Genomic DNA, 24,357 nt, shown 5'->3' on the forward strand with positions numbered 1-24,357 from the left:
CGAGGAAGAGGAACATAATCCTAAAATCTTCAATGGCATTTGCATATTAAGATGAATTTTTAATCAGATAGTAGACAGAAATTCAAGTGTAGAGAGCGCTGTTCTAAACTTCCACTTAAAAATCTCCTTCTCAGTTTAATCTGTCTGCTTGAGGCCCCAGTAGGCAGAGACTGGTAGCTGGCAGTATGAGGAGGTGTTTCACATGCAGCATCATTTATTTCAGGGTGACAGAGAGTATGAAAGATCGGGTTGACTTCATGTTCTTGATGATGTCCTGTCCCTTCTTGGCTGAATATATTTCCAGATCCTTGAGGGTTTTTAAACACTAGAGAATACAGTCAGGTGCAAGGTTTTATTGGGATTCTGTTGTTGAAAATGTGATGCCTGGAAGCTAAAAATGCCACGTCTGGAAGTGCATGATATGCACACTTAGGTTCTGGTAATTTTAATGGTGCGCTGTCATGTTTTAGTGTAGACTGGCATTTTTTCCTCTAATTTTATGGCAGGATTAAGCTCACATACTTCTAATTGTCAGCACCAGGGACACTTTCTCTAACCGCAAATCATAGAAATATACTTACTCAACATCTTTTTTTGTTTGAGTTAGCCTTGAAATGTGTTGAGTATATCAGTCTTTTCTAAAATTGACTTAAGCCTACCGTAAATTGTTATGAAATCTTCATGTATAAGAGCTCTAGTGGGCAGCTACTTCAGCCTGAAAGCGAGTTGAAGCACTCTTGAAGAATCCTATCATCAGCTTATTCCTTTGATGTCTCAAAGGCAAGTCTCTTAGAGTGACCACGAGCTCCCTGCCCAGCCTTGAATCTTGGTTCAAAAAAATAGTTACTTTCAAGTCAGTTTTGTTTCAAACAAATTTCTACTAGTTTTAGTCTTTGAAGCTTCATAAATTATTAAGGAGGACTCAATCTATCAAAACCCCTAAAACGATTACGTGAGTCTCTGCGCATTCCTGCTGCAGATACTGCTCAGGTGCTATTCAGCTCTACTTTTTGTGGCATTTGAATCACATGGCTTTTGGTTGCTTGCTTGTCATATAGTTTTCCCTTTTCTTTGTGTCCTATTCTGTAAATTAGTTTTGAGTTGTAAGTAGTAATTTTTGGCTGAATGCACACTCCGATTTGATTATGACCAATTTACAAATACTGAGGGACTGCATATAAATGTACTATGAAATACTAGTTTAACCTGTCATAGAGATATTGATTGTTTTCCCTTTTAAGTTTATACCACAAATGACTGTTTCAAGGATACTGTGATGCTGCCAAAATTGACATGAACTAATGAGGTATTTATGGCAGCTCGGTAGATTAGTATGCCATTTACCCTTTAAAAATGGTTTGGTGTCTTGGGAAAAATTACATCATAGTTCTCCTAAATAATCAATATGGGAATTGCTTCTTCATCTTTTCAGGTATAGCATTGGAATTTACAGCCAAAAGCAACTTAATCTTCTTAAAATAGTGTCTCACGACATGCTGTGTATTATTTTTGAAACATACTTTTCAAACCAATAGGAGATTTTACATCAGGAAAATGAATGCTTGCTTGAGGCTTCTTTGCTGCTTCAGCAAGTGTCCAAGGATTGAAAGGGCACAGAGTTTGACCTACCATCTTTCATGAGTATCAAATTCATTTGTTTAAAATGTATAAATATATCTATATGCTACTACCAGAGGCAGGTTACTGAAATAGACATGAGTGCCCTGTTCAGTTGACATTTCTCTAGTTTTCCCACCTTATGTGATTTTTCTCAGTGCGTTCCTGGCCTGTGATACCCGTGTTATTTTAATCCCGGGTCTGTTAAGAGCCCCCTGTCAGTTTTTTCCAGGTGGCTGTGACTGTTTGATATTGGCAGATGTTCATTAGAACCTGAGATGAGACAATTCAACTGATTTTTCTGCTGTAACCTAATACAGAGTTTGCATGCAGTCCCTGAGCGCTGAAAGACCAGTGCAATTAGTTTACCCTTTCCGTCCCTGAACTAGTAAACCGCAAGTACTTAACAAAACTGGATAGAAGCCAGACATGGACATGAGCTAAAACTAACCACTAATGCATTAGTTCTCGTGCCTCAGTTACCAATAGAAAAAGGGATTTTTTGAGGCATCTTAGCAAACTCTGTTGGGAAATGCAGCTTGTTTAAGGGAGAAGCTGGGTGCATTTCTTAGCGTCTTTCCTGCTCCGAAGTGTAATACAGTAGTTGTCTATGAAGTTGATTTTTAACCCTGTGTGGGGAAACGTTTTCCTGTCACTTTCAAAAATGCTAAAAACAAATGGAAGAAACATAAACTTAATAAAAGTTTTTAGTAAATGAACAAGCAGGTTCAGTGCCATTTGATTGAAATGCTTTATTTGACACTCTGGGCCTTTTGTTTAACATTGATACATTTGTACATCTAACTATGTAGACAACTCCAGAAAAAAACTTGCCCTGGGCAGTGAGGAGTCTTTCGTTACTCTTTTTGCTGTGTATTCAACTATAGATTCAGTGCCCAAGGTGATCCAGCAGTAGATGCTTTGTGCATTATGCCATAATGTTAGGCGAATATTGGGAAGTATTTGGGAAGCATTTTTCTTGACTGGTCTCTTGAAGTACAGTTCTGTGGATAAGTCATCCATATTAATTCTCCTGAAATACTAATTTTGGACAGGTTACTTTTCAGGAAGAGAGTCTCCTAATTCTTCTTGGCATCTCTTTATGAAATAGTCTTTCATCTGAGATCAGTTCCGTGATTACACAAACTATGATCACAGTTGCATACACCATTACAGTGCCAAGGCCAGATTAAGTACTTTCACTTGCTGTTAATTGTCACTGCCTGCCTCATTAAAACCTCCTCTGAACAGTGATTTATACCAGATAGAGCCTCTGATGCCAGTGCTTGTTGTAGGAGGTTGGCCGTGAGATTAGGAGATACTCAGGAAATCTTGAGGGGCGTGAAGCTGAGAAGGTGAATTAATCATGTATCCTTCTATTTGAAACATGGAATTGTAGTTAGAGGCTGTGTCAGCTTTGTCTAAGAGATGTCTTTGGCTGAATAAGTATTCTGGTTTTCTTTCCTGGAACAAGGAGCAATCTAATTCTGGAAAATGCAGAATTAAATTATGTAAATTAACTGAGAGAATCCTAATTGCCCTGTTGCATGTTACGGGGGAGGGGAATGGTTGCTGAAAATTAATTGTAGGAACTGTGACATGTGAGGGTAAATGTAGCAGATTTTAATCATGGCGTCTTATTGCAACTGCTTTTGGAAATAACAGCAACAACTGTGAGGTAAAACAAATGGTGTTAAAAGGTGCTTCTTGTTTCAGTGCCCTTGCTGCCAGTTCCAGCCCAGCCAAGACCTGCTGTAGGACCCCAGAGATTTCCTGTGAGTAGCAGCTGTTTCTTCTTCTCTGATATGGATAAGCATACATTTGCAAGGAAATATTAATATAGCAAATACAAGCTGTTCTAGTGAAATATAATTTTAACGATTGGTAAATATTGACAATACACTCTGCAGTTGAAAATGTTTGTTAAAAGCTTAAGGTCAATGGATTTTCGAGAGTGGAATTAATTCTGTTTAACTGTAAAATTGTTGAACCAGTCTCTCCAGTGGGAGAGACATGAATGCGTCTTGTCTTGAAGAATATGGGCTTCATTTTATTACTTGACTCTTTCTGTATAAATAGAATCCTTATTTTATTTGATATAATAAAAGGCTATTTGAAATAACCCCTAAGCTTAAAAAGCAGTAATATATATTTATTGTAAAAATCAGCAATCATTTTTATTATTACTTTAGGCATTTGAATGCCCTCATGGTTTTTATATAAAAATGGGAATGCCACTGCATGACCTTGCTTTCTCTTATGTTTCTAACTTCTAAAACAAACAAGGCATTTAGCTGCTTCACTAGACTAATTTCAGTTGATAATTTCTTTAGTTCTGTGAATGGCGAAGAGTGCATACTTGTGGACCTTTTCTCGTAATTTCACAATTTTGTTGCCCTAAATTTTTAGTTCAAGTGGTTTGCAAATATTAATAAGCAAAAGAAAAAATAGTTCATTCAATGTGGCCTTAAATATTTTCAAACAAAGACCCATATGTTGTATTTCCCAAATATATAAAACAAACAAAAATTATCTTCTGTTAATGTTTGTAGTATTGAAGGAGAAAAGTACATGTTTGTGAACATCTGTGTAGTATAATGCAGTAAATTACTTGCATAGAGATCAGATGTATTTGAAAGAAGCAGATTTCAGAAACATGCTGTGACTTTAGGTTGCCATGTGCATACCTGGTTGTGCGATGTCCGTATTTTGTACAGTAACTCAAGCTTTTAAATTGCCATGTTTCTTCTGTGAAGTATAGAAAGGTTTAAGAAATAAAATTGCAGTTTTATTAAGTAAATTCCTGTTATGTAACTTCATCACACTTTAACTGGAGATATTTTCTATTAAAAAATACTGTGGTTCGCAGAGGGGAATAGTTTTCTTCCACAACCTTTGGTATTATGTGACAACCTTTTTGACATTTGAAAAGTAATTGGGTTTTTTTGATGAAAACAAGTATCTTGCATTTGTTTTCCTTTGACACAATGTTGCTTTACCAATAAACACAATTTGGGATGGAAAAGAAATTGGAGGACAAGGAATATCTGTAAAGGCATTGTAATTGACATCTTTGAAGTGTGTTTACATCAGTGTAGAAAAATTGGAAATTAATTTTTTTAAATTGACCGTGAAATTAGATTTTAATTCTGTTCATTTTTGGTTTTTGCAAGTTGAGAAGTACTGCAAACGCAGCTAATCTTGTATGCAACAGTTTTTAAAATGGAATAAAGTAGATGGAACATTTTTGGTAAGACTCTTGCTCCTTTTGCCTGAAGGAAAACACTTGACTGCTTGCTGCCTTTTTATGTAAGCAATGCCCTAGCAAAAAGCGTAATCATTTTTCATAAAGAGGAGGAGGGATGTCTTAACTAACAAGATCCAATACTTTGAGTTGGTAGCCCCGAGTGTGGGGTTTTTTGTGGTTTGTTGTTTGTCTTTTTTTTTTTTTGATTCTTCTTTTATTTTTTTTCTTCTTCTGCTTTGGCTGGTGACCTGCTATATGACCCTGAGAAAGTTACTTAATCTTTCTGTGTGACTCACTGAGTTATAAAATGGGTATAATATGGACTTCCCTTATGAAGTACTTCATAAATTTTGCATAGGTTATCAGTCATATTAGCATTAGGAATTAAGTGTCACTGTGTACATATCTCATGTTTGTTTTATTAAATGTAGTATGTTAGCTGTGAGCTGAAGTCAAATTTGCTTTCCGACTTGAACGTTTTATCTTGCAGAACTACCTTTTTTGCTCTGTTACCTGTCAAATGCTTTGTGCCATTATAATTCACTTGTTTATGTATAAATGTTGACTTATAGCCATGGTTAGACAACTTTTACAAGCCAGTTGAAAAAGATCAAAGTAGTATTTCAGAGTATAGTTCATTCATCTTTTTCCTCATTGTAGAAAGAATGTCTGGATATGTAATAACTTGAATTTGCTCATGTTAATAGGATTGCCTAATCAAAGGGTGTTAGTCAACTGATTTTTCTGATTGCTTTGTTTCTAAAAAACTGTGGGTTAGAAGTAAATATTCGTAGCTTGCTTTCCTGTTTAACTTCGAACTGGATGGTTTATTTTGATTGAACGTGGCAGAGGTGGAAACATTAAAGGTAATGACATTCTTGCAAGGGAGAGACCTAAAATTGGCCAGTGCCCAAATTGAAGGAAAAATTGTCTCTGAGTTCCTGCCTTATCTAGGAGGGAAAGCTCTCAGCACAGAGAGCCTGTGTGTGCGCTGAACACAGGAAGAGCTTCAATCAGAGCTAATCAGTCGCAAGTCATAAATCCATTGGAAACCAGGTGTTTGTAATTTAGGGCTAATGCAGTGACTTGTAAGCATGTAATAGTTAATTCTTACAACCTTCTGCAGAAGGATGTAATTGAAGAGTTGAACAAAGTTGTAATGAGCATCTTAGCATATCGGTGTGAGTTCTAAATTACAAGAAATAATGTAGTAGTAAACCAGGGTAATGTTGATCAAGATTGAACCTGCTTGGAGTTGGAACTGGTTAAGTTCACTTCACCTTGAATCTACATTTTGATATTTCAGGGCAGGGTTCATTGTTCAATTATTTCTTACTTAAAGCTTAACTCCTGAAATGTTTAGAGAGGAAGTGCTAGAAAGGACATAGTGGAATGAATCCGTGATCTGTACTTGGAGTTATTTTAACATTTACAGTAATCTCGAATCACGCAAGGAAGTTGTCTCACTCTGTAAGCATTCAAGATGACTTAGTGTGAGTGATGTTTGGGAGCTATAACCAGCTGAATAGGACTAAATAAATGGTGGATCTGAGGCATGTTACAGCTGAGAAACATGGTGAACTTGTGGTACCTGGGAGTTAAAGACATGAGTTCTGCGGAGGCTTCTGTGCTTTGTCTGAATTGCACAGGTGGCTATAGTGATAGTAATCCAGTCTTGAAGCACAGTCAGTGAGAATATTTTTCCAGGTATTTGAATTAACCTGGGACTGTGCAAGTGCCAACTGTCTGTTTTCTTTAAGCTCTTTAAAGAACAGATTGAGCTAACCTCTTTGGCAGAGTCCTTCTGAAGATGTTGCTTTTTCATCTGCCTTTTCTTTGAAGTGGTGAGGATGCCTTTTTCTGAGTTCTTGTCTCAGTGTCACAGTGTTTCACAGAGAACACTCTGCTTTGGGGACAGAAGACTTTATTCATAGACTAGTTGTATGGGTCTTCTGAACTTTTCATGTGTTTTCTGACCAAAGTATTAATTCTTGTGATTGCCCCAGTGCAGGTACGGAGCCTGCGGTTTTTCTTGTTATGCAAAAGAGACCATTGTGGTTCCTGTCCTCTGGTGTTTATTATCTGGGCTAATTTATCTTTCAACTCCTTTGTTCTGTGAAGAATGATGGGCTGAAACAAGGGAAGAAGAAATTAAATAGAAAATAGGTGTTTCTAAACGCTGCTGCTAACTGACTATTATAGAGCCCACATCATTACTTAATATGAAACTATGAGCTGAGTTGATGGTCCAGATCTTTCCATCCCTTATGTGAGTCCACCAGCTCTTTGTTTGAAATACTTCAGTGTTTGCCTGGAGAAAAAATTGTAAAGACTTTTTGCTTCAAACATTATTTCTTTAACTTAAAGAACACTGAGGTAATATTCCTATGTGACACATTTGTGTGCAGTTTTTTAAGGACATATAAAATGGAGTGTCATGCTCACTTTGGGATAGCGTGGCAGAGGGAAGGTGTCCTCACTGCCAACACTCTTCAGCCAGAAATGGTGAGGTACCCCTAGTATCCGAATTTGGGGCTGGGCTGGGGCATGTGAAGTGAAGAGGAGGATGGGGAGGTGACCAGTCATTGTTCAAAACAGAGGCTACTGTCCTTCATTGCCACTTGCTTGAAATTTTTTTTTTAGACAAGCAATATATTAGAAGGGCTATACAAATTTATTATAAAAGGTACATTAGAATACAATTTACTTCTTTCTCCCCAAAGTGATCTTTGGGCTGACTTGAATCAACCTGCAACGCCATTTTAGCAAACTTGAGCTGATTTAATGGATATTATTGCCTTTATGTCAACATGTCTTGCAGTATGTAGACGCATAAATTTGCAGTGCTTTTGAAAGCAAAACTCCTTTGCAATAGTGTTTGTTGTGGGAAATGCAAATAGGGAGGACAATTTTTTTTTCCCGTCATTTCAAATTTGATCACGAGTTGCTACACGTAAATAAGGGTTTTATCATGGCTCATTCTCCAGTATTCACAGTTAAGACAATTTGAACAGTCCTGCATCTGAGTACAGTCAATCATCTAAAACTAATATTTAATAAGTAATGGTATTTAGTAACTAGTTAACTAGTGCGTGTTTGCAACAGTGTGTATGTAGCAGACAAACTGTTAATGGAAATAAAAAGTCACTTGTGCGAATGATTCTCCTACTTCCTCACAATTATTTTGCTTTAGCTATGGCTTTACTATAATGAGCAACAGTAAATGAAATTTTCACTCTATTACTGTGTAACAGTGGCAGATCACAGGTAGTGTAGAAAGCATTTTGTTTTCATTTAACAGCATACGTGGTATCAGGTGGTGTTGATTGACACTTCTTGGATAGTGCTTTACACAGCATTTCATGCAAATCATGTTTGAATGAGACTGCTGCATTAAATTACATTTCTTGCAGATTATAGCCCTTGCAGATGTGAGACAGAGCTTGTTCAGCAGCTAGTAAAAAGCTTTCTTTTTTAACACTTAGTATTTTCACAACTTGACTGTAAAGCCCTATAATTACAGCACTTAAGATAGTGAAGGAATGATGGGCACTTTCTCTTATCAGATCTATAAGTAGTAGCAAGCAGATGCAGCATGAGATCCCTCCAGCTGTCAAATATTGTCAGGCTGGCTTAGAGGGAATGCAGTTTAAAATGCAGGTGACATAATACCCAACATCCTCCATTTGCTAGTGGGCTTCTGATTAATCACGATTACCATACATTATCATACCATCAAATTTAATCATATCAATGAATTCCCATCTGCAGGAGGAGCAGCAGCAGCTGAACATGATGGTAACAGCTATTAAATAAGAAAGAAATACATGGTTTCTAAATGCAGTAACCCTTTAACTTGTCTTGTGAGCTCCACTATGCACGTGCTCTGTAGATATTAAAATCAAACAGAAAACTTGTGAATTTGTATTTCATAGTTGTTGTCATTTACCTCTTTGTTAAGTAATTGCTATTTAACACTGCCAAAGAAACAAGAGTTGTAGATTTTTCTTTTTTTTTTTTTTTTCTGGTGTTAATGATGCTAGATTTTCTTCAGTCTCAGATTTATTTAGTACCTGCTAAATACAGAATGACAGAAAGGTTGAGGTTGGCAGGGACCTTTAGAGGTCATCTGGTCCCACCCCCTGCTTAAGCAGGGTGACCTAGAGCAGGTTGCCCAGGACTGTGTCCAGTTGGCTTTTGAGTATGTCCAAGGATGGAGACTTCCCAACCTCGCTGGGCAACCAGGGCCAGCGCTCAGTCACCCTCACAGTGAAGTTTTGGTATAGATATTTATTTATATATATATATTTTTATATATATACACACACACATATATGCTGTGATTTTGAGGTATTTCTGTGAATGAAGTTTGAACTTTTTTAAGCCTTGTGAGCAAAGCATAAATTTTTACTGAGGCAAAGAGGAAAAACTATTATACGTATAGTTACATAGTCATTAATTAGACATTGTTAAAGAGAGATTTTGCAGAAGTCAAGACTCAAATCCAAGTAGAACATGCAGTTGACTTGTTACAGTGCAGTAAGGCTAATCTAGTGCTTAAACACTCAATGGAGAACTAAAATAGATTTGGTTATAACATTATAGAGTCCTAGATGATAGTGTAGTTCTCTTAAGATATTTTCACAGAGCTGAGAAAATGTCCTTTTAAAAGATAATTCAATACGCTTGTGTTATTCCAATAAAAATAAAAAAATCTAAAAAAATAGATCTATAAACTGGTATTTATTCACCTTCCACACCTTAATTTCTTGCTGTTTCTTCAGAATGTGGAAGAAAAAAATGCTTCATAAATTATAAAACAGTAAATTGTACTACTGTTTACAGTAAAATGAGTTCATTTAGAGGAATACTGTGGGTTGACTGTAGGATACCCAAAAAGGAAGGGTGTTCAGGCCTTCGTATGCAACATGTGGGTAGTACCTGCAGTCACTTGGGTGGGAGCTCTGGGTATGTAAACTTCTCGTACCAAAATGTTTGCAAGGTCAGAGATGTGTAAAACATCTTTGAAATTAGATTTCCTTACACAATTAAAAATCAAGAATCAAGGAATTTGACTACTAGATAGTCAGGTCTGGAATGTCATTTTATAATACAGATCAAAGTCCAAGTTAGCAGCAATTCTAATATTTGTTGTCTATAAAGCTGACTGCTTCTTGGCTTTTTCATACCAATCTGAGCATTTTTTTGCTGAAGAGAGGAGCATCGTCCCCAGGTCACACATATGTGTCTTTGAGGTTCTCATTTTGTTTTTAAATTAACTATAACTGTACCTTCAAGCTTGGAGTGCAATGTAGAAATCCTGAATTTGATACTTATGACCCAGTTTAGTTCTGACCTCACTCAGGGTTTTTTTTCTAACGAACAGTGACTTGCAGATCACCAAAATACACTAGGTCAATAAACACTGTAATAATATTTGCACAGTGTAGTCTCTGGTAAGCCCAAGGATAAAGTATGAATTTTGTTGTATGTTTTATCTCAATAGCTCTGAAAGCAGAGGAGGTCCACAATTTTTGGGCCCCTATTTTTTACACATGCCTTTTCTCCAATTTCTATTTGTGATATTTCTATATTGTACTTAATCTTAAAAAGTTGGAGGGCACTAAACAAAAATGATCTCATGCTCTTCTACACCACACCCCTGAAGAGGATTTCAGAAATTAAAATGAAACTGAATCTTCCGAATGAATTAATTTAAAACACCTGTTTAAGAAATTACTTAGATTTATGCTCCAATCTGAGAGGTTTAGGTTTACTCTTCAGGCAGCGCAGGCTGCACAACTTGTCTATCACACTATTTCTCATTATGGCCTGCCTCTCCTTGCTGGAGATGCTGTTCCTTCAGCCGTACAAATCAGATGGGAACATGGTTTTTCTGCAGATTGGCACTGGTACAAATTGAAAACCAGAACTGGGATTTAGTTAACAATATCTTTCCTATGCCTGCATTTCATTTAGGAGTGTTTTCTGAGAATGATTCTTGAATGGGACCACTTGTCCTGCAGGTTTTCCTTTTCTAATGTATGTACCTCGATGGTCAAGCAGATGGGGGTCCAAGCATCTGTGAATCAATCTGTCTGTGTAAAACTGGTTCCTTGTAGGCGAGTTTGCTTTTTTGCTTCTCTTACAGAAACACACTGAAGTTGTGTTTGTCTCCATTTGCAAAATGAATATGTCCCTGCTTGATGTATTAGGAGGGATGTCCCGAAACTTGCTGGAAAGGGATACTTTTAGTATACAGTGAATCTGATTTTTAGCTTTAGTCTCCTGAACTGTTTGGGATTGTCTTAGTGTGCTGGGAGTACCCGTCTTTTTCTGTATCAGTTGTGTCCTTATTTTAGCTGTTTGATCAGAGTTGTCTTAAATAACAAGGGATTCCATGCCTTTCTCTCCTTGCGTGTACTGGTTTTCCACAATGGCTGAATTCCTTTTGGGGCCCTTAAACAGTGAAGTGGAGCGTTGGTGATTTCTCTTACATATCACCTGGACTTGCACCTGAATGTCCCAACACACTTTCTTATCTCTTGGAGTTGTGTAGTATCAAAGAGAAGCTTGTCCACCTTATGTGGAACATTTTAATATCAAAAATTACTTTTGGCTCAGTTGAGGAAAAAACATCAACTCATTCTCTCTCAGACTCAATCTACCTGTAATAGAAGGATCTGTGCAGGCCACATACTTGAACCAGCAGTTGCAATCTCCTTGTGTTTTCTGCTCAGAAAATAGATTCCAGAAGCTTTGAAAGGACTAGTGTGTGGGTAGCTTACATTCATTGTATTGAGTTTTCTTATTGCTCTGAACTTCAATTTTTTTTTGTTCTTGATTCATATGTATTTTAAGTCAGGATTTTTTATATAGAGTCTCTTCTAATACTGTTAACGAATCAGCTGGGAAAATCATGGTGCTTGCTAGGTTTTAGTTCACCTTGATGGAATTATGTGATTGTCATAGACATCACAGGTATGCTAATGAGTCATTTAAACCATATTTAAGGAAATACCAAAATGTTTTATAATAAAACTTCAGTAAATCATTCCATTTCTGTATGCAGTAAATGAGAAAACTGTGAAACTTGAATGTGAAGAGCCGTGGTTTGTAGGATGTACATATTTTTACTTGCAAATTTTTGAACCACATCCAAGATATATGAAGCAGGGTTTCTTACATAAGAGGATGGTAAGTCAGTTCCTTGCACTGGAATGCAGGCATTTTAGGAAAGCTTTTCAAAAAGTCTAGTAGCTGCTGAAATAAGAGGATTAACATCTTGTGACAGATGGCTATAGTTTTAATTGTCATAGGGTATAGTGGTCATTATTCTTTGCATTTAAACCATATAAGAAGAATTAACTGAGTGGCCCTACTTAACTGTCAGTGGGGTTCTCCTAGCTCTTTGCATTTTAAGTGAGATTAATAAATGAAAACATGTTGTAGAGGCAGGGTGTATTTTACTGAAAGATTCATGAAGTTTCAATGACATTGTTAAGGTATTTAATTAGTCTCATAAAAAAAAAGTAGAGTGACCCTTTAGAGAAGCTGATAAGTCATATAATAGCTGTTAGATCCTCTTTATTCCTTGCTTTATGAGATTAACTTTGTGCTAAGCAATTTATGCTAAGTTTTCCCTTTTATTGGTAACCAAAGTTATCTGTGCTTCATGAATAGATTATTGGAGATAACATCATGTAATTAACAAGAGATGCAGAAAAGTAAAAGTACAATTTGTGTAAGAATTGTATGAGAGAGAATGTTAATTTCTTAACTAGGAAGGATATTTAAAGGGATAAAAGGAAGGCAAATAGTGCAGTTCTTTGAAAGGATTAAAGTAACCTTATCTCGTGTTCTTTCAGAAGGTGGGATTGCCTGTGTGTGTGAAAGTCATGTTCAATGAGCTATTCACAACACTAATGAATGTAGACACAAATTGGCATTGCATTTTTTTTTCCAGAAGTGATTGATAAGGTGTAAGTTATGCCTTAGCTATATTGAATAATGGAAGTTAGTAAAAGGGGAAATTGTACAACCTGCAGACATGCGGAATTGTATAGAAATGTCAGTCTGAGGCGCTGTAAATTATAGTGTGTGGAGGAGGAAGAGTTGGTAGATTTCTTTTTTTCTTTTTGTCAGGGTAAACTTCACAAAATTAAAGATTCAAGACAATAAAATACCTGTCAGTAGCACTTCAGTGTGTGGTTATCTTCTCCTTTGAAGTATCTCTAAAATGCCTGTGATTTGTGGTCTCTGGAAATCCACACAGAGCCCTGTTTCCATTGTAATTTCCTTCTAGACCGCAGTTCTTGTATTCATAAAAAGATGATACTGAAGAATTTTCAAAGTAAAATTGCACAAGGATAGATGAAATTATAGAGTCCAACACACTCCTTAAAAACAGGAAAAAGTACAGACCAAAAATTGCTTTCTTCGGTAGCTTAAGAAAAATCTTGATGTACAGTACTTTGCTTTCAGTGTTCAGGCATGGTCATGTTTTGGTTTCCACAAGAAGAAGAGGAAGAACAGCCAGAGCTGTGTCCCCTTGCAGCCCCCAAAGCCTGTCTGAGAAAGCCTTCAGCTTTCCAAAATGACAATTTCTCAGGTCTTTGAAATACTCATTAATGCCCAGGCTGTGGGGACTGGATTAGAGGGGACAATGGTGCAGGAGTGGCTGCAGTTTTGTGAAGGCGACGTGTTGGTTGAGGACCCAAGGCCAGGCTGTGGCCCGACGGGTCCATCTGCTTCAGGTCTTGTGCTGTTTCCACATTCTGTGCTCTTTGTGCAGCTGGCTTTAAATCTGGCTAAAAACTCCATCTTAGGAGTCTTCCTTGCAATTTAGTGCACTTCTACTATGTACTCAATCTGCTAATAATACTGAATAATCGATATTAATGATACTATATAATAACAATTATAAGACACCTCCTTCAAAACTTAATGTATGCGCTCTACTGGATCTTTCTCATGCAGACATTTGGTAACTCAATCTTTGGAACCATTGTCTATATGAAATGTGATCCAGCCTTATGGGATCTTGCTGGGAAGGCACATAAATATTTTGTATGTTCCCCAGTGTTGGAGCTGGCCCCAGTGTTGAACTGAAAGGTAGAACTTTGCAGCCTTGGCTGATCATATGAATTTGCAGTTCTCTCGTTTGTTAGGTTGAAACCTGTTATCTTGAAAGTAGGTGGTATGAAGAATGTGGGGTTTGTTAAGTAGGGAAGTTTCCTAAAAGGTGTAATAACAGTGAAGTAATAGTTAAAATTATTTTTTGGTAGGGAGTCTTAGTTGATGTGTGTACTGAATAGTCAGTTGTAATTTGAAACTGTCTGGATAGCAAAACCATGAAAAATGGGAGTAACTACTGTGCATATAAAGATTTATTATGCATCTGTGTTACAGTATGTTTATTTTATCAAAAATAGACCATTATGAAAACTGGCTTTTGCACTATTAATTTTAGAAGTTAAATAGCTCTGCGTGGTCTTTTCTACAGAATAGCAGAGGGCACTTGAGGGTTATTAGCAGCAAATGCTTGCTGAATGTAGAGTTTAACACTAATGGTAAAATAATCCACTCCTAGAATTATAGTGTAACTACTGTTAAGCAAAAAAAACCTGAAAACAAAACCCGTAAAAACTTTAACTAATAGAGAACTGTTATATTAATTTATACTATTTTTAGGACAATTAGAATTTGGCATAAGTAAAAGCTGAAATTGTACTTTTAGTGTATCCCTATTACATTTTAAAAAATGAATAAAAATGTAATGATATTTCAGAATAATAGATAAGTACCTCATAACTTAGAAAAATACTCATAGTAGTTCACATGTTCTCATTAAAAAAAAAAGAAGTTTGTGTCTGGAAGTAGCAGCTCTGGCTGAACTTTAGAGTTTTAGTTTCACATGTAGTATATGACACTAATCCATCACACAATCAAATTCTTGTTGGAATTGGCCTGGAATTTCTTTCAGAAGAAAAATCTCAGCAATGTAAAATATGAAAATACAACCCCACCTCCCCCCCATATTGTAATTTAGGGCAGAATTTTATTTCACTCTTTAGGGATGGTAGAAGCAAAGCTGGTTTAGAGGAAAAAAAAAAGTGGAGGTCGGTCTTTTTCACATATGTTAGAAGGAAAAGAATCAAACTAATTTGATTGTACTAATATCGATAATTCTGGTTTTGACAAATAACAAATGTCTTTGCAATTAATTTTTCATGATTGGCCTTTGGTTATCATCCAAGAAATGTGATCAGTCATATTTTAGTAGCTCTTCAAAATGTCACATACACAAAGTTAAAACTGTTCAGCGATCCAAATATGCCAGTGTTTCTAAACAATATTCATTTGTCTGTATAGCTTGCAGCTTTATTGTGGTGTGGTTTAGATCAGCCATAATTCACTAGTTTTGCCATTTTTGAAACTTTTAGGTTTCAAAAAACCCAACCTTCTGTTGCATTGTACGTGGAGTAAGTACTCTGGCAGGAAGGGTCGTTGTTTTGGTCTGTTTCAGAGTTATTTCGATGCAAATTTGCGTTGGGGGGTATAAATCATATGAAATATACCACTAATAAAACCAGAGCAAAAAACCACATTTTCTCAGTGTATCTTGGTGGGCATTTTGGGGGATTTTTCAATAGCAGGTTTTGGATAGCAAATTTAAAATCAGTGAAAGTACTTAGAATACAGTAAATATTTGCTTTTTAAGTCAAATGGGCATCTTTGATACTGAAGGGAGCCTGAAATCAGTGTTGCTTGTATTTTTAACAGTAAAATATGCTGCTAGTTATTGGTTTCTGTAATTTTTTTGTAAACAAATTGTAATTCATTTTTTTTAAAGTGTGGCCTTTCTTAGGTCTAAAATAACTTCGTAATACTAAGTTCTAAAACTGAACTAAAGCTTATTTCCTTCCCTTACGATAGGAAATATAAAGCTGTTCTCAGCCTGTGTAGAGCTACCAGCCCTCTGTGGTTCGAACCAAGATGTTGTGCCGGTTGCCTGCTTCAGTTTGAATCACTTTGGTTGAAATTCTCCAAATACTTTCATTCCGAGCTTGAAATGGTGGAAAAACATTGTTATGTCCAAGTGAGCTATTTAGTAATATTTTATTACTGCTCAGTATTTCAGGGAAGAAAATGGAGTTTGGCTGCACTGAGGATGTTTCAGTGTGTAAGAGGTGTGTGAAATTCAACAGGACTTCCCATGTATTTGCAATTCAGGGCTCCTTTGGGACGAGGTAGAGCTGGGCATAGAAACAAGGGTGTGGTTTGGCAGGAGAGGGAGAGCTGGTACGAAGAGATGTTTATTTAAGAGACAAGTAGAGGATCTCTCTCAAACTCCGATGTCGCTTACCTCTCCTCTCCTGGCAGGAAAAAGAAGGGCAATTGCCTGGACTGAGCATAGAGACAAAAAAGCAGGGGCCGGGTGGGGTAAATGGAGCTGCTGGGCGGCAGCCACGGGACAGGACCGCCAGCTTGGAGTCAGGGAGCTGGATCCGCGCTGGGATTAGGAACCAGCAGGCAGAGTGAAAGACGCGGTGGGGATGAGAGGATGGATCTGAAGAGCAAGCAAGGCCAGGAGAAGAGTGAGGCTAACTGGAGAAAGAAGATGCTTGAGACTGGGTTACAAATTAGGGGAACAGGAACAGAGAAACCTGCTTATTTTGTAGTCCAAGCCTGTATATCGTAGCATAGGACTGAAGCTGAAGTTTGGGAATGAGGAGGGAGACCGATAAGGATCTATTACCTCGACCAGGATGGAATATGTCGAGTTTGGAAAAAGCAGGTAGAGGGGACTATAGCCACTGTGGTGCCATTTGGTGCTTGGAAACAAGCCCAGCCAGGCTATTACTGCTGCCAGTTCTTCAGCTCGAGTAGCAAATATGTGATACTTATGCTTTATTAGCCAAGGTTTCAGTAAGTTTTCACGTACTTTCTTTTTCACTGGATATTTTAGAAATAACTAAGATATACGTAGGCATATATTGTGTCTGGAGAAAAATTCTGGGAGAATCTCAGAGCTTCTGAGTCAAGGTCTCCGAAACCAGAAAAGAGCAGGTTGTCTGTTGAGGCCGCTTTGTGTCTCTAGGTGTGCTATGCTTATGTGGCTATGTGCTGTAAATAAGATGGAAGATAAAAATCATCTTTTGTCAAACTGCCCTGATGATCTGGTTTCTCCCCTGGCTCTCTTGCAATGACTTTATGCATTATCCAGTGATAAACTAATAACAAAATAGCTAAATATCTGTTGCTTTGCTGGGTGCCTCCCTTGAGGCCGTGCAGCTTGCTGTGTGTTCCCTGGGATGGCTGTAAGAGCAATGCTTTCAGAAATGGGCTTTTATCACCAAGGCTTCCATGATGATGGACTGTGTTTAACCTTAGTTTGAAAGCACCTCTGGCAGCTTCTATGTGGGGTGATGGTAGAGCTGCATTTGGGGAGCGAAGGGTCAGGACCCTCAAGGTTTGTGTTCAGTTGTTCTTTAGGCAGGCAGCCAGCATTGTCCTCAACACCAACACACTTAAACAGCCTTATTCAGCTAAACCTGAACAGACTCTGATGGGACAAATAAACATCGCTTTTCTCTGTCCTAAATAGCTCCCTCTTCCTCTGACTGCTGCTGTTTGCACACAGGCTGTAAAATTCAAAGGTGTTAGTCTATTCCGAGGTGGCAAGAATATTTTGTGTTGGTAACTGTTCACTTGCAGAAGGGTAGCAGCTCCTCCTACAAACAGTATGTACGTTATGAGGACTGTCATGCTTGAGTTTATTGTAATGTCTTTCCACTAGATGAAATAGCCACAGGAGACTGGCTGACTGATGCCATTGCACAGGCAATGGAATATAGACCCTTTAATTTCTAGGAATGACAAAGTATTTAGAGTTGATGGCTGTATAATGATAGAAAACAAGTAATCACGGCCTCACTTCCAAACAAGTGTTCTTAGTATCTCATATATTCAGCTCAGGCATTTTGAAGAAAGCCACAGATTTCCTAATGGCTTCAAGTCTGGGTGTTTCTTCTCTACTTGTTTGGGCCTTGCCAGTGCCAGTTGTGTTGTGCTGGTAGAAGGGCGTGAAGCAGCTTTGTCTTCAAGTAAGGAGTAGACTTCAGTTCCCAGGGCAAATACCCATTTTTGCTGTGTGAGAAATTATTTTCCTGAAATGCTAGTATTTTTGCAGTACAAATAGGATAGAGTGAGACTGTGTACTGTTGGTGGGGGCAACTCAGTAGATCAATGATAAGCAACTGCAACTTGGTCATTCGGTCCTTTGCTGATGACCATATTTCAGTCTAGTAGGGAGTGTTTGGTCTGAAATCTGTTCTGAAAAGCTGGTCTTCAACAACGGCAAGTTTTAAGCTTTAAGGTGAGCATCAAATGTAGACAGAAGAGATGCCACAACTGATTTCAGAATCCGTATAAAGAGGAAAACAAGGATGTTTGTAGATTATTTTCATTACTTACTTGATTTAAACGTAAGGAAATGCCTGTGAATATAATGATTTATGTGAAGTGAAGCTGCTTCTGTTTATCAGAGGTTGCCAACATATTTTGCCAACTTTTGATATAAAAGAAAAAAATGATAGTGTGAATTACTTGCTTAAGTGTATCTTCTGCATAGGTTGGCTTCTGGATTAACATCCTGCTTTCTGCAACATGTAAAGGCTCACTTTGCATTTGAAAAAAAAAAACTTTTTGGAGGAAAGAGAATTTTACACTCAAGCATCAGATGCTGAACTGCGAATAGACAGAAGTGTTTCTCTCCTGTTACTTTTTGAAAGATGATTTCTTTAATTTTCTGGATGCTACGAATTGTCCTTCACCCCCTTTTTAAGTAAAGCTGCTTCAGTTCTCTAGCTTACATTGTACTAAATTGCTGGTGAAGAATAGCACAGTTTAAGAGGATAAATGTCAGGAATGTCTTCTAAAGTAGACATTCAGATTTTTTTGGATTAATGGGAAAGAAGGTCAATAATTGCGTGGATTTCAATAAGCTCAAGAAGAAGCGGCATTCCTGTGGTGCTAGTGATTAATAAAACGTTGTGAATTCATTTCAAGATACTGTACTGGGGTTTAATGGCTCTTCTGTTGTGAAAGAATGACTCAGTAAGGGCTGTCAGTTTGCACAGATGATAGGAGATAACTCATAAAGCAATTGTATTTTTAAGAGAAAAGAGTTATAGCAGGCAGTAGATAAATTCCTGCATGGTAGTCTTAATCTTGGTTCTGTTTTATTAAATAGGGCCCTCCAGACTTCCAGCAGCATGCGCCTGGACCAGTTCCTACCAACTTCTCCCAAGCCCCAAGGCTGCCAATCCAGGACCAGTGGAGAGGGCCCCCGCCACCCCCTCCACCGCTCCCTCCTCCACCTCCTCAGGACAGAGATCCTTTCTTCCTCGCAGGTAAACATTTTCATTGCCACTAACATATAAAATCCATTTCATGTAAGTGGCTATGCAATGTGTGTGTCATGTAACCTGAAGTGTTCAGAAGAACCTGGAGGTTGGAAGATCCTGTTTGATGTCGCCAGACTACTACATGCCAAAAATACTAGTGTTCTGATATCTTCTTACTTTTTTTGGTGTAATTGTATGTCTCCATCTGTAACTACTGTCAGTCTGAACGTTATACAGATAAAATTAGTATCTAAGTGATTGTTGCAATAAAGTTGTTGTAATTTGTTACATTTTAGATAATTAGTACTCTCCATACTTTTGGTTTCCGCTAGTAACTCTTTAAACCCCGACTATGTGTGTACTGTAAAAAAATCTGTTAATGTTAGCTAAAATGATACGGCATAGCAAACAAAATAGCTTGTAAGTGTATGTGTGTGTATATATAGAGATATGTATATACCATGTATATGTAATATGTAAATATACAGTGTATATGTTATAGACATTTTAAACACACGAAGTACGTAAAACTTTGCTAAATATCTCGTCAGCAAATGGTATCAACCTTTTATGAGTTCTCGTGTGGTTTAAAGTATAACCCCTGGTATCCTTCATTGATTTCATTAAAGTAGAATTTCTTAAAGTATTGGTAATTCCAGCAAAGTATCACTTGTGCTGGTCTTTCAAGCATCAATTCTGTTTATTCACAAGTGGCAGAAGTGAGAAAAACATAACCTTGAGGGTAGCTCTTAAAATTAAAACATCCCATACAGTTTTGCTTTCTACAAATTTCGGGTTACTTTTCCAAATCAAGATAAGAGCTTTATGTTTCAAAAGTATGTTTGTGTCCTAGGGAGGCTGTCATTTAATCACTTCTCTGATTCCCACAGATCCGAGGTTTCCAAGCCATCACTTGTTTGAGCAGCGGAGCCCCCCCCCACCACCACCTCCCCCTCTTCTTAATAGCGCGCATCCCGTCCCTACCCAGAACCCGATGCCGTTCACCCAGCCCGGGCCAGCCTTTAACCAGCAGGGACAACCACCTGTGTTTCCCAGAGAGCGGCCGGTACGGCCCAACATGCAGCCTCAAGGTCCTGTGGGGATTCTCCACTTCAACCAGCCGGGTTCGGCCGCCCCGCGGCCCTTCATCCCTCCCCGGCAGCAGTTCCTGCAGGCGCCGGGACAGCCCTTCCTCGCCCCGCACACACAGCCCAGCATGCAGGTATGGGGCACGGATGGGGTGTCTGAAGTGGCCCAGTGCTGCCTTGTAGGCTTACAGGAGTAACGTAACCAAAGTGGAATGATCCAAGATCACAGGTGTGAGGCAGATTGACCTGTTAACCCTTTATTGCTGCACCTTAAAAAGTGATTGTACTCGGCCCCACCTCAAATCCTGTGTTCAGTTTTGGACGTCTCACGACAAGAAAGCCCTTGAGGTGCTGGAGCGAGTTGAGAGAAGGGAACGGAGCTGGGGAAGGGGCTGGAGCACAAGTGTGATGGGAGCGGCTGAGGGAGCTGGGGGTTCAGCTGGAGAACAGGAGCTGAGGGGAGACCTTCTGATCTCTGAACTGCCTGAAAGGAGCTTGGAGCGTGGAGGGGGTTGGTCTCTTCTCCCAAGGAACAAGTGACAGGATGAGAGGAAATGGCCTCAAGTTGCACCAGGGAAGGTTCAGATTGGATATCAGGAAAAAATTATCCCCGAAAACGGTTGTGAAGTACTGGAACAGGCTGCCCAGGAGAGCATCCCTGGAGGTATTTATAAGGCATATAGATGAGGTTCTTAGGGCCGTGGCTTAGTGCTAGAGTTAGGTTATGGTTGGACTCGATGATCTTGAGGGTCTCTTCCAACCGAAATGGTTCTATGGCTCTCCCCGGTTTCCAGCACTGAGGTGTTTCCCGGCTCCTGTCGCTGCAGCTCCGCTCCGGCGGGAGCGCGGCCCGGCCCGGGCGGGCAGTGGCGGGGTGGGAGCGCCCCCTGCCTCCCGAAAACGGGAGGAAGCTGAATTGCGGCTTGACGTGGGTGAATGTTTCAGGGATGTGCAGGGCGATGTGGAGGTGCCCTGCATGTTCAGTGAGCTTTGTGCGGGAGCTTTTCATGGTGTCTGTGTTTTGAACGTGGCGAAGTCCTGAAATCTGGTGATGTTTAAGGAAAGAATAAAAGGGGAAGAAAAAAATCAAGCCAGTTTAGAGGCATTAGAAAAGGGCACAGAGGGCAGGAACCCTTGCATTTGTCTTTTTCCGCTTCAGCTGTTGACTTACACAGGTTTAAGTGCACAGCTTCTGTTAGTCTGTTTTTTAGCCAGTATAGTTTTGGTTAAGCCTGGTCTATAGCTGCTTACAGATGTTTTGAGGACTTGGGAGACTGAAGCTACTTTTCAGGAGTTTATTACCTTGAAACTAAAACCAAATAATCTTTCTCTTCATGTGAAGGGTCCCTTGCATCCTCCGTTACAGCCTCAGCCACAACCTCAACCTCAGCAGCATCATCACCAGCAGCAGCAGCAACACCATCACCAGCAGCAGCAACACCACCATCATCTTCAAGCGCCACCACAGCCCTTGATGCCCATGAACCAGCCGCAGTTCAGGCCTCATGTGCAGCCCACGCAGCAGCAGCCAAATAACAACAGGATGCAGTGTCAGCCGCGACAGGGTCCAATGAAGCCAAGGCATGTAAGTACCACATACACCAGTGTTGCATTGCGTAGTTCTGTGTGGGTAACATGCATGTAAGCACAGGTTTCAGAACTCACCAGCATGGTTTTGCAGTCCCATTTATTCCATTGTGCTCTGTCACCTTCTTCCACCATTTCTTGCTCCTTTTTTGCATTCATCATTTTATAACCTACATCCAAAAATAGCACGTGTATCTTTCCCTTCTCCTCTTCTTCCCTGGTCTTCAATGTTTTTCATGATCTGGGTCCAATAAGAGATGATACAATTGGCCAAGAAGTGGCAGTCAAGGACTTTTGGAGGATATGTTTGTTTAGGAGGATTTTAAAACTGCAGTAGCCTGTGACTGTGTAGGAGCCCAGTTGTCTGACACTGTCTTTCGTTTTGAAATCTGTGTACTAATCTGTGCTAATCAGCTTTCTGGTTCAGATGGTGCCACTCAGGTCTTGTGAGTTTTCCCCAGTGCAGGGTATTCTGTTGCTCAATAGGTTGGAGTAGCACAACAGTGTGAAACAGCGCTCAAGGCAACATGACTAGTTCAGAATAATTGCTTTGTCTAGGCAAATAAATCACACACTGAAGCCAACTTCTGAGAAATATGTTAAACAAGTGAGATTCAGTTTTACCTTCAGTTAAAGAAAAATAAAACTATTGTTTAAAATGTTCTCATTTCTATAATTTTATTTTTTCATTGAAAATGTTGTGCCTCATCAAAAAGTTTTTTTCCTAAACTTAACTAAATCATGAAAATATGAAACAGGAAACACTTTAGTCTGGTTTGTAGTGAAAGTCTGCAGTTTTTTAATTTTCTCCTTTTCAGAGTACACCATCACAAAATATTGTCAAGCGTCCAAATCAGCAGCTACAGTCAACTGCTCCAAGAAATAGTAACTTGCGTGAGTTGCCAATAGCACCATCACACGCTATGGAAATGAGCAACAACAGGCGAACCTCTACCCCAGCTGCTCAGGTCAAACCCATTACCAGCACGATGTCTGCCACCAAGTCTGTAACTGGTGTTGGAAACTCACAGGGAAGGCCTGAGATGAAAGCTAAAGCAGTCACACCAGTGGGCCAAGCAAAACCAGAAGTAAAATCTGAAACAGAGGTAAGACTTTTTATTTAAAAAATCAAAACCAACACCACACAAAAAAACCCGACCAAACAAAAACTTCCAAACCCCAACAACAAATAAGAAAACTCCCACCTTTTTAAAACTTTTCTAGTCTGACTTGTGAACTCTAAGCACTCTTAATGTATTATTTACCCAGTGTTTTTAGTGCTGTTAGAGGACTTCTTTCTGAGTTGCACTTTCCTCTTTAATGTGACAGCAAAACCAGTCTCCATTGATTTAGGAGGAAAAAAAAGTCTGGAAGGTTGGCGGGGCTGTGGTGAATCTCTTTTGCAGGAGGAGTTGTCATTTCTACTATGAAAAGAGAGAGATTGTCTAAAGGTCATCATTGATAATAGCCTCTGAAATAACCCATCATGCCCATTTTTGTCTTCCAGGATTGTGATTGGGTTTTCCAGATAATCACTTTTTTTTTAAAGCCAACAAACCTCTTCTCTTCCATATCCTATGATGCTTTATGGCTCAAAAAAAAGGGCTGTTTAAGAGAACTGTCTTCCTCATGCTGTTTTCCTTTAGGCTGCCCAGTCTCCTCAGGGTCTTGAACCCTCACGCAGGAGGTTGCAGCTGCATCATTCATGGAGCATCTTGCTCTTAAAGAAGAAAATCTCTTTTATGAAACCCATTGACATTAGGGGAAATAGGAGATGCTCTCAAGTTTTTAATTTTGGAGAAAATGATGCTGTTTGCTAGTGCTGTGAACAATCAAAAAATGAGATGCCAGTGTTTTGGTCTCTACTGGATCTTGCAGTCTGAACAGATGGCCATTTCCCTGCACAGGTCCTCCTGGAAGCTAGAGAAGACTCTGTGAGCACTGTTAGTTTGAGAGAGGGTAGGATTGCAGTGATGGTGCTGTTACCCTGAACGTCAGGAGGTACCAGAGGAACATGATGGCTAAATGCACCTTTTAATAATTTCTGAGTGTCAGGTTATTCTGTAAATCTTTATAGTTTAGTTGACCCATGAATCTTGTCTCAAACACCAGGTTTTCTTCAACAACTGTTGAAGGCTTTAATTGTGATAATACTGTCTTCCCTTTGAGCTGCTCATGATTAGCTGTTCAGGTTCTTCTTGAATTAGCATGGTCATAACTAATTTTCACAAACGAGTCACAAAAGAAACCCATAGCTAGCAGTGTTTGACCTCTTGTGCACTTGCTTTTCAATGGGAATGTGAAAGAAAACCCTTATTTGAGCTTTTCAGCTTTAAATTTAGATTTTTTTTTTTAATGACTTATGTAATCCCCTTCTGCTCAACTCAGTCTCTTGGAGTACTCTCAA

The 24,357-nt window shown here is 38.9% G+C and overlaps 1 protein-coding gene across 6 annotated transcripts in view; it reads left to right on the forward strand.

Moving 5' to 3' along the window:
* Positions 1–24,357, forward strand: part of RBM33 (RNA binding motif protein 33) — a 100,089-nt gene that overhangs the window by 37,936 nt on the left and 37,796 nt on the right. For all 6 annotated transcript variants that reach the window (XM_065628251.1, XM_065628252.1, XM_065628254.1 and 3 more), the window contains exons 10-14: positions 3,334–3,392; positions 19,122–19,281; positions 20,166–20,497; positions 21,706–21,948; positions 22,769–23,056. In XM_065628251.1, coding sequence (XP_065484323.1) covers positions 3,334–3,392; positions 19,122–19,281; positions 20,166–20,497; positions 21,706–21,948; positions 22,769–23,056 — 1,082 coding nt within the window. The remainder of the gene's footprint in view (positions 1–3,333; positions 3,393–19,121; positions 19,282–20,165; positions 20,498–21,705; positions 21,949–22,768; positions 23,057–24,357) is intronic.

This window comes from Caloenas nicobarica, chromosome 2 (genome assembly GCF_036013445.1).
Source record: "Caloenas nicobarica isolate bCalNic1 chromosome 2, bCalNic1.hap1, whole genome shotgun sequence".
In the NCBI taxonomy this organism is placed as follows: domain Eukaryota; kingdom Metazoa; phylum Chordata; class Aves; order Columbiformes; family Columbidae; genus Caloenas; species Caloenas nicobarica.